General features: G+C 33.7%; 1 protein-coding gene and 1 long non-coding RNA gene across 2 annotated transcripts; both read right to left on the minus strand.

The window, feature by feature from the left end:
* Positions 1-856: 856 nt before the first annotated feature.
* Positions 857-9,851, minus strand: LOC149540089 (uncharacterized). Its single transcript, XR_016356355.1, has 2 exons — positions 9,603-9,851; positions 857-977 (listed from the first exon to the last, which is right to left on the minus strand). It is a non-coding gene; the product is annotated as an uncharacterized LOC149540089 (long non-coding RNA).
* On the minus strand, positions 1,970-4,363 carry LOC149540090 (uncharacterized). Its single transcript, XM_089801285.1, has one exon. It carries the CDS (start codon positions 3,739-3,741, stop codon positions 2,164-2,166), a length of 1,578 nt encoding a protein of 525 aa, XP_089657411.1. The 5' UTR covers positions 3,742-4,363; the 3' UTR covers positions 1,970-2,163.
* Positions 9,852-11,559: the final 1,708 nt, after the last annotated feature.

Below are 11,559 nucleotides of genomic sequence, written 5' to 3' on the forward strand. Positions count from 1 at the left end.
GTATTGTTTGGAGTCCTTAGAAGTTTCAAATTATAAGATAGAAAAGTCAAAATGGTTGTGAGAATCTTGTCAAAGTCTTGAGTATGGTTTCAAAATTATCTTAAGGAAACTTAGTTTTAGGGATAACTAAAGCTTTGTTAGAGATCTCATTGATTGTGAAAACTTCATTGAGATCCGACAGTAGTTATGAAACCATCTTGAAAGACTGAAACTTGTAATAAGACTAGTGTTTAGCAACTTGAAAATACTTACTGAAACTTGTAATAAGACTAATGTTTAGCAACTTGAAAATATTTAATTAACAAATTGTGGAGATATGAAGAGGTTCAAAAAGACTTTTATCAGAGGAGACTTTTTTCAAACTGATAGGTAAATAAAACTTTTAAAAGAAATACCAGATCTAATACAACAATGCCAACAACAATATAAAGAAAAGACATTTGAAAAAGTTAGAAAAAATAATTATAGAAAAATGACAAATGAAGTGTCATGCAATTTCATGTTTTAAATAAAAATATATCACAATTTCTTCAAAAAAAAAGTACCTATCAAAACAAATCGAAATTAAAAGCACGAGTTTATTATTTTTATGCTTGTGACTAGATTTTCTATGATGATTTTAAATTTAGCATCATTTGGAAAATGACCAATGATTCAACAAATTAGTCAAGTTTTTTGGGGCACTTCATATTTTATATTGCTCTAGCATTCTTTCAAATCCTAAAATTGGGTTGCTAGCACACTTCTAAATTGTTAATTAATTCACATTATGAGAACAAATCCCAATTTTGTAGTTAAACCAAGTTTCTACTGACACAAAATTATAAAAAATAACATTAAACCATACAATGCAATCTCTCATAATGCTAAAAATTTATTATTATTTAGCCCTGGAACATCAGATTCTCAATTCATCATGACGAATGTCCTTTATCCCTCAACTTGGTAGGACATCAAAAATGACTGCAAAGAAGCCACTAAACATTATAGTACATTGTTAATATTGGTATACCAATTGTGTCATAATGACAATTGAGACAAGAAAAATTCCAGTCATATTACATATGAGAACCAAATGAAATGAAAGTATTTGATTTATGCGTATATATCTATGTTCCATGGTGTTTTTGGGGATGGGAACAACAAGAAACATGTTTTGAGACATTTCTTAAAATGCCAAAAATAAGAAACAGCAGTTTGTGTGTTTATATATACTATATATACATATATAGAAAGAGAGAACTAAGAGACCTAAATCTCTCTATATATATCTATATGTATATGCATACACATATACATATATAAACTTTTAATCACAAGTTTGCAACACTTTGATGCATACAAGAAACACACATTTAATTTAGTGCCAACTTAAAACTATAAGCTAATGTCAAAGTAAAATGTTCCACAGATTTTGGAGGACAAGAACAGATGGATGATAGAGAACATGTTTCCAAACATTTCCTAAAGAACCTAAAATAAAGGAGGGACCCCTGTGTAACATAGGTATATGGAAGGGAGGAATCTCTCTGTAACATAAGTATATATAGAATTAGTACAAACCCCATATTCTTAATTATGAGGATAGGTCGCAGAAGAATACAAGTGTAACTTTTTTGTTCAAAAATAAAATACTATATTACGATAAAAACTGACAAGCACAAATTTATAAGTTAAATTTGATTAAATAAAACATAACAAGTGACCCACATATATCATTATCAAACCACCAAAATTTAATTATCAAAACTTTAAAGAAACTAAAAATCTTCAAAGAATAAAGTCTGCAGCTTGAAATTGATTGCACAGAAGTTTAAAAAAAACATAGTAATTAATTCGCTTTCCAAATTAGACCAGATTCTACGAATACTGAGATCTCCACCATAAAAAATTAAATACACATATTATAAAAACCTCCCTGTGCTAGATTGAATCAAAAAAATTGATCATATGGTTGTACGAGCAAGGCAAAAAAAAACATAAAAACTTTTATTGCTATAGGAAAAAAAAACTGTTACAGCACAAGATTTCTAAATGCAAAGCAATGCAAGAAAATAAATCTATTGACCTACGTGGTTGTGAATGTCTGAATCATTGGAAACTCTTGAAAATTTAAGTATCATCAGATTGTCAGAAAAATATCTTCACCATCATCTTCAAATCTTAGAAAAATGCTCCACTGCCGTAAAATACTCTGGAGCTTGCATTTCTCGAAGCTTGGGCATTCTTCTGCCCTGATCCGGACTTAGCAGAATCAATAGACTCCTGGCTTTCCATATCCATTGGGAGCTTCATCTTTGCCAGTGACTCTGTGAATTGCTGCATGCTCTTCATATACATGTCAACTATTTGCTGCTGCACCACCGGCTGTTCTTTCTCAAAATTTAAACTTACAAGAGGAGTTGAAAATGCCATCTCATTTCCCCCTTCAGAAATCATTGATTGATGGCTAGAAGCTCTACCTTCCTTGACAGAAATCTTTGAAACCAAAGTTTCCTGATTCAAGGAAATCCCATTATCCTTTAAAGAAGTTCTACCAGTGGAAAGATGCTCAATTTCACCAGGCCTAATGAATTTCGGACTAAAGACATCCTTCTGACCTACACTTGTATTACTTTTACTAGAGCTGACAACAGTAAAAGGTGAGTGCTCTGCATCTGGGTCAGTTTTGTAATCAAATGATTTGTCAGCCTTAGCAACAGCAGTTGAAGGCTCTGCACACTTGTGACTTGTCCTATTTGTGGTCATTTCATAATCATCTTCTGTGGGAAATGAACCCAGCGGTGAAAATGATGCCCCTGATAATTCATTTCTCTTCGGGTTAGCTATCATTATATCTCCCTTCGGAGAGCTCCTAGGCTTTGGCTCATCTTCATTTGGGTCGGCTATCATTATATCCCCCTTTGGAGAGCTCTCAGATTTTGGATCATCTGAGGCCATTTGGATATATTCAGAAACCATTTGATGGTCTTCGCTAGCAACTCGTAGGTCAGGGAACTCAATTTCATTGTAATTGGTAGGCTGTGTACTCTCCATTTCCTGACCCAACATAAAGGCTTCTGAACTTATGGAGGATGGAGATAAGACCAATACTGCTTCATCATTTGATTGAGGGTAATAATCTGAGGGTACTGATCCATGGTAAGAAATACACAACCGAACTATTCCAGCAGGAGAATGGAAAAGGTCGGTTGAAGACAATGTGAAATCCTGAGTCACTTTTCCCTTACCTACACAGGTCACCAAGGGCACTAAGGCAATGCCTAATAACTGATCTTCCAAGTAATTCCTCGCACAGCTTAGCATCCAAACCTCACACCTCAGAGATTCATCTATTCGGCTGTTGGTTTTGAGCTGCAAATTTTCATTGAAAACCGGGTTCCTTCCACCTCCGTTCGCTATTCGAGTTGATAATGCTCCCTCCGGATCGCTTGTAAGAGACAGCTTAGCATATACATCCTGCTTGCTATAGATACAGATGTTGTGAATGTCTCTCGCATGGTGTACGTAGATATCCAGTAAACCCACAAAAGTTTGTCTCTGCCCCCCACTTATCCCCTCTCCGACGGCAAAATTGCCGTTACCAATTACCCTACGGCTCTCAGGACCTTCATTTTGTGTAGGACGTAAATCAGTCTCATTGCTCTTATAATCTGATGGTTTACCTATGTGAGAATTCATACTAAGTGGAGCCTCTTCCACAGAACAAGCAAACCTGGAAGCTTGATGATAAGCGTCCATAACGTTTAAAAATTGTTCTCTCTCTCTACCTGAAATCAAACTAGAAAGACTTGGGAGCTAAAAGGAAAAAACGAAACCCTAAAGAAACGGCTCAAATTCAAACCCGCTTAATAGGAGTCACAAAACTGTGCAAAAAAACCAATGAAGAGAGGGTATCTGGAGACTAGACTGGACTTAGAAAGCACTGAACTCGCACCTCTAAATATTAGCATACTAGCCGACTAGACATTCTAAAGCTGGGTTCCCAAGAGAGTGCCCAAAAACTAATCCACTTATCTTCTCTGCATTTCTATATTAGCGCGAGAATGCATTTTTATATTAGCGCGAGAATGTTCATGAAGTCAAACGCCTTTAAGAACAAATCAAACTAAACAAATTCCTCAAACACAAAAAGAACGACCTAGAAACCCTAACTTCGAGGTTGGACTCCAAAAACCCTAACTGGGACGATGGACTCCAAATCTAAAATAATGATATGATCAAAGAAAAGAGTTCTTAGAAGCGCCGAGCATTCTCTGATGTATATAACAAACGAAATGCAATTGTGGGCAGAACAGCAATGTTTGGATGTACTTTTTCAACATAATGAATAACTAAATATTGGTTAAGGTTGTGAGGTTTTCGCACAATCTTCCTATTTCGTTTTTTAATGCTATTGTAGTAGTTCAATTCTAAAGATTTTTGGCATTGGACTTAAGTGGAAGGGATGGTTTTCCTTTTAGACTAAAAGTTTGGATGACGAAACAAAATTGGGGAAGATGTTAGAAGAAGAGCTAAATTAGGTCAAGTATAAAAAACATCTTGAGCTAAGACACATTTTGCTCACCATGTAAATGTTGTCTCATCTTAAGTAGAGACATATTTCACTGTCCATGTAAATGTTGCCTCATCGTGAGCTGAGATGCGTTTCACTACCAATTTAAATGTTGCCTCACCAAACCAAAACATATTTTGCCACTCATGTAAATGTTGTTTCATCTTGAGTTGACACTTGATTTTCTACCTATGTGTGTTAATTTCATCTCATCTTAGAGCTAAGCCTTTTTCCTTGCCTCTAATTTTGTGTCTCGTCAAGAGTTGAGTCTCCTTTTGCTACCTATAAAACTTGTGTCTCATCTTAAGGCAAGTGTAGGAAGCATCATCTCATCTCAAGCTTTGGAGGTGCAATCCAATCTTAGAGCAATGATCTTTGTACCTTTAAAATGGGAACTTGAGCCTTGAGGTTAGATTCAAATGATGTGGTTTTTTTTATATTTATGACATTGGGTCCAAAATTCGAGGCAAGTCAATGGCCCTTGGTCCACTGGTGAAGTTGAAAGGTTCTTAAAGAGGCCACCCTTGATGAAGTCTCACTAGGCAAATTTGGCAGAATGGATATCCCTCAAGTCCTCGGCTCTTAGATGAAGAGGTTCAGTCATAAGGCTTGTGCTCCCATATCAGATAGCTACAAATATTTCGTGGAGGAACTCCATAAAAAAAATAGAGGCAAAATGATCTTAGAAAATAATGTATGAGTATGGGGGATTAAAATGTCTTGGATTAAATATTTCTAAAGAAACTAATTTCAAATTAATGTAAGACCCATTTTTCAACTATATCCTTCAAAAGAAAATTTTAAAAAAATTGACAGAGAAAATGATGAAAATAAAAATAAGATAAAATAAAATTGGTTTTCAATTGAGATGAGATTTAAATTTACCTCAATTTTGCAAATTATGGATTGATTTTATATGAATTAATTAATTTATCCATTTTTACATTAATTCAAATGGTAGGCAAGAGCCTACAACACAACAGTAAATTGTGAGCCTCTTATATGGGAGGTCTTGGGTTCAAGTCTACTCAAGCTTAATAATAACAATGATAATTAAACTTGGCTTCGGCCTCTTACCGATCAAAAAATAAATTCAAATGGCGTTGATTTTAACAAATGGTAAATTAAAGCTCATGGAAAATACATCATAAATGGTAATCAATTAAATATTTTCCAATCAAATTTGTATTACCCCATTAAATTATTATTTTTATTGAAAATTAAAATGGAATGTTAGCGATGATTTTCTAAGTCTTATTGCAATTATCAAAATATATATAACTATTTACAAGTGGTTATAAGGAACATATTTTTCAAAGTAATGAGGTGGTGTTGTCTACAATGTGTTCTCTTCTCATTGCTCTACATGTGATAGATCCTTATCCAGTTGTTATGGATTTGAATTTTCTCATTGGCCTATGAAGATAGTGTATTTTTTTCCATTGACCCACAAGGTGGCACTTTATTGTAATTGGATGGGCATTTAATATTTGTAGCGGGTGGTTATGAAACCTTAAATAGGCTTTTGTGGATTAATCTTGGCCCTTGATTTCAAATCAATCTTGGCCATTCATTATATTTGAGCTTCCTATAAAAGAAGAACTTCTCTCATTTGTAAAGGAGGACTTTTTAGAGAATTGTTGCTTATATAATGTCAAATTTGCTCTACTTATCATTGTTGTGTCTTGTGTGGTGGATTGTTGTGATCAAGTTTGTATTAGTACATGGTGATCCATATTTCCTCCCATAGTTTAGGATTTTGTTTTATGTTGTTTAGAAGTAGTTTAGTTGGATGGAAGTCATTGTGGATGCTCACTTGAATGAATCAACAAATCTAGGTCATTGGCTTCTCGCTAATGGTAAGGTAAGGTAAGGTAAGGTGGTTTTTATAGTCCACGACACTATGCCATAGTTTTTGGGTTTACATATGGTGATAGTGATATGGGACTACCTCGTACTCTTTTTCGAGAGGCGCTTGGCGCTACAAACGAGGCATACATACCCTACCCCCCAGTGGGATTTGAACTTGTGACCTCTCTTTCAAGAGTACAAGTTCTCCACCACTAGGCCAACTCAGGTTGTATAGGCCAACTCAGGTTGTAAGAGCATCATGTGTGGTAAGTTGATGATTGAATGCACTTAGCTTCAATTGATGTTGAAACTTTAATTTGCATCTATTTGATAGGATGCTACAAATTCCATGATTGGCTTTTGTGTTAATATGATTCCTCGGATTATGTAGCCATCAAACTTGCCAATGTTGTGTTCTGTTCTAGTATCTACAAGTTAACCTCAACTCGGGGATCTTTATTGGTTTCATCATGAACTATTAAAACTACACTTATTCTTGTTTCATCTTCTACCATGTCATCATCTTGGGGCTCGGAACCTGCAACTGCAATTGATTGCTAACCTTTATCCTTGTCCTCTCTCTGATCTGGTGTTGTTATATCAACAATCTGTACTTCATCTTCTTGCACCTCATCATCATTTGTTTCAGCTTTTTCCAACTGTTCATCAAGAGCAATATCTGTCATCCTTTAATTTTCTGATGAAAACAAATCTGATGAAAAACTAGCCATATATGATCTTAATTTCATCTAAAACCATAATTTTGCACTTTGAAGAGGAGATGTCAATTTGAAAATCATTCTAGCGTCCCTTAAAAACTTGCACTAGATGAGTGGAGTCCAAGTCATCCACAATTCCTTGCACTCACTATAGTAGTAGAGGTAGAAGTAGAAATAGAAGTAAGAAGTATAAGCTAGGCTTAAAGTGGAAAAGTTGAACTATAGTTTCATTGCACATTGTAGAGCCAAATATTTTAGAAGTGGAAGAGTTGATATCCATTAGATAAATAGTGTAAGTTCATTTGTGATAACCAACATATAACATCATAAAACTCAATGAAGTAAATAGAGGTAAGACGTTTAAGTTGAGGTTAAAGTGGAAAAGTTGAGCTATATTTTCATTGCACTTTATAGAGCCAAATCTTTAATAGTGCAAGAGTTGATATGCATTTGATGAATAGTGTAAGTTCATTTGTGATAACCAACATATCACATCATAAAATTTAGTGAGTGAAGTAAATAGAGGTAAGAAGTTTAAGTTGGGGTTTAAGTGGAAAAGTTGAACTGTATTTTCATTGCACATTGTAGAGCCAAATCTTTAGAAGTGCAAAGAGTTGATATCCATTAGACGAATAGTGTAAGTTCATTTGTGATAACCCTAACATATCACAATGAAGTCCATGATTAAGAAGGAACCTTGGAGTCATTTCCTAATCTTACTTTGCAAGCTTAGCATGAGAGATGACCTTATATCAAGAGAGGATTGAGTGTTTGGTGTTTCTCCTTGAAACATTAAGTATTTGATTCTACATGTCATAGTGCAACAAAACTCACATTAGTTAGGTAGACATTCATAAGGGAAGGGTATTGATTGTCCATTCTTAAGGTTTAAAACAAGGGATCAAAATTTGGAGAAAAAAAAACTCTTTTTCTACAAATTAAAAATTTATAATAGTAGTTTTGACATATTGTCCATTCTTAAGTTTTACAATGGTAAATCAAATTTTGAAAAAGATATTTGATTTTCTTTGTATGCAAATTAAGAACGCATGGTAGTTGTTTTAGCTTCTAGGTAGTCATTATTTACATCAAAGAATTTGTTGTGCCCACAAAGATCAAAATATGATCATTTCAAGGTAATGTTCAATACAAATTCTCTTCTTAACTACTTGAGCACAATTGATCTGATATATAGTCCTTTAATAAAAAATAAGACTTCTTAACTACTTGAGCACAATTGATCTGATATATAGTCCTCCAATAAGAAATAAGACAAGAATGAATGACTTTGACAAAATAGATAATCATATTCTTTGAATCTAAACTTCCAAAAGCATACATATAAGTAATCGAATCTTGAATAACTTTGATAGAAATGAATACCCCTCTTCCTTAATTCTTAGTTGTAAAAATAATAACATGAAGTATACTTCCTTTATCTAATAACGGACCAAACTAAACCAAACCAAACTTATAAATGATACCAAATCTTTCACTTAAAAAGTAACAAAGGACCATAATCCTTGCTGTTTTAACTGCATAAAGCAAAATCAACTGTTGAAAGCTTAATATGAAGTAACTGTTAACTTTTAACTGTGTAAAAGCAAAATCAACTGTTGACAGCTTTATATAAAGTAAGTGTTTAACTTTTAACTGTTCAAAAGTTCATATAAACTTAAAAGTAATTGCTAAACAGTTCAAAGCTTCACATAAAGTAACCTCTGGATTTTGATGTTTCAAATGGTGATGGAATAAAAAAATTGAGCCGTTGAAAAGATTGCTCCTACTGTATATAATATTTCTTGCGTTGACAATCTATCCGCATCTTACAGTTTTGTATTCTTAAATATATATTTCTGGAACTTACAAGAAGTGATAAATAATGTTTTAAAAACTTCTAAAAAAAAATTTCAACATGGACTACGTTTCCTGAGGTTATCGACCCAGATTCACAGATCTATATAAAACACTTCCCAGCTTAAAGTTTCCCCAGGCCGTCCCTATCCCTAACCGACTTTTACGCCTCCCGCTGAAAACTAAATCTAAACTTTCAAGCTTTAAGACACTTTAAGCTAAAGAAATCAAGCATGCTACAGCAAATCTCATCGGCGATATTGACGGCCCCATGAATTAGCAGTACAGCATAATACTAAACAATTTAAAGATTTAAAGTGGTGTATGAAAAGGATCAGAATCGCAACTTTCCAAAATTCAATGAAAGTGGAACGACAGTTAATGCAAAGAGACAAAATCATAATGTATTTTATTACAGCTTTATTCAATTAAAAAAAGAGAGACAAAACCCTAAGCATATTAGCATTCCAAACAGGCAAAGAACCGTACAGCCAGCACAGCGAATGAAGGCCAAAAAGATAATAGTATATTGCATACTTTTACGCGTGATTTGAAAGATTTAGCACAAAGTAAACAATGTCGGCCCTGTCCAAAAAGGCGGAAATGGGATTTATTTTACTAACCTTTAGTAGCGCGTCCTGCGAGGATTCGAACACTGGTCACCGCGAGTACCACTTGGCTCCAGATAATGTACCTTTTACACAGAGTGTGGCCCATTTAAGGGTACGCGGCAACCTGGTACCGGAAGTAGCCGGTCAAGTCTGTTGTCCTTTTAGCTTTGCGCTGACACGTGTACATTGTTTTTCCATTATTGAGTCCTGGTCATGTTTATAAGCTAAATGTATCGTTTAAGGAAAGGTGGGGTTGAATTTGCATTATTTGATACAGGAGGGCTTTAGTGGGTGAGAGGAGAGAGATTTTATATTTTTAGGTTAAGAAGTCTACAATAATAGTGGTTTACAATATTCATATATTTTATAATAATAATAGTGATTCATATATTTTATAATAATAATAGTCATAGTAGAAATGTTGTACATATTTCTTTATGTCCACTTCAATTGAACATTTTAATTAGATTGTGCCTTGTGCATTGAATAGTTTATTAAGTTATATAGTTAGTACATAGAAATTGGTAAATAGTATCATTTCTATGTTTCAATGTGATGTGCAATAGTCTACCACTTTAATTCATATTTCAAATTTGCTAGTGGGGTTGGGGCTGCAAATTTTAGATTTAAATTCTAGAATTATGTCCTTGTTTGTCATTTCTTACTAATCATTTTGAGCCAACTAAAGTGGGAATTATTTCAAAGTGAACTATGAGATGTACTAGGATGGTGTGTTTAACATGTTGTAATTTAGATGCTAAAGTATTTGCATTATAGCATCAAGGGCATTCTAGTTGCATTAAATTAGCATGCATTGTCATTTTGGACATATTGCATGCTTTATTGATATGTACATTTTTAAATAAAAGTAGCGAGACGATGTTGGCCCATGGTACAAAGGAACTAGAGTATTAAAAGCACATAGATTGTACATTAATAGCAACTAGCACACTCACAACAGATATATAGCAACCATTGCTTGCCTCTATTAGAGACAAAAAACAAGCAAGAGTAAATTAAAGCATAAAAGCTAGCTAAGTCAACGTGCTTAATATCATTGTTCAAATAATAACCAGGTTGTGCAGTGCCATAACTAGTATAAAAAAATAAATAGTTTTGAAGACCCCAAGGGTCGACACAGAACCTTAACCACAAAAAAGAGACACCTATAACAACTAAACTAACTTTTGTGCATTCTCATTCGACTTCTTAGAGAGGAGGTTGGAGGCCCATTCTTCCTTTAAGAATTGAAAGAGCTCCTTGTAGTCATTGCTATGTTTTTTATTTGTTCGTCAATATTGACTTGTTCAACCAATAGGCTTGACCAAAGAAAACCAAACTCTTCAAGAATTGGCTTAGTCAAAAAATTTAATTTTTGTTAACTCAATTAGTGACGTGATTTAGACTCACCTAAGAGTTGATGAAGGTTACAATAATTTGTTGGTTTCTAGTGGGTGATGTGAGTATTAAAGACATGTATGGCATCATATATAATATTCGATAGAATTATTGAATATGTTTCCATATTAAGGAATTCTATTGTTATTTATAGATACCTAGCAAGAGGTATCAAGTTGATTAGAAAAAAAGGTGATATTGAATATTGATTCAACATGGTTACATATGAGTTGATTATATATTGAAGGATGTCTAGTTTCATATATTTGAAGTATTTTACGTAGTAATTATTTATTATTATTTTTTCTAAGACAATCAATAATGTACTTAAGATTTATGCTTCTGGGTAAGATTGTGTGAGAGTTTTTTTGCATCAATGTTTCGGATCATATTCAATGATCCATCATCAGGATGAGAGTGCTAAGAATGTGATGATGGATCATTGAGTATGATCCGAAACGTTGATGCAAAAAAACTCTCACACAATCTTACCCAGAAGCATAAATCTTATTATCATGGATTGTGGAAATCTGTTATCTTTAATAATGTACTTATTGCAAAATAGAAACAA

This window comes from Cupressus sempervirens, chromosome 9 (assembly GCF_028749045.1).
Source record: "Cupressus sempervirens isolate cs-2001-9-10 chromosome 9, ASM2874904v1, whole genome shotgun sequence".
Lineage (NCBI taxonomy): Eukaryota > Viridiplantae > Streptophyta > Pinopsida > Cupressales > Cupressaceae > Cupressus > Cupressus sempervirens.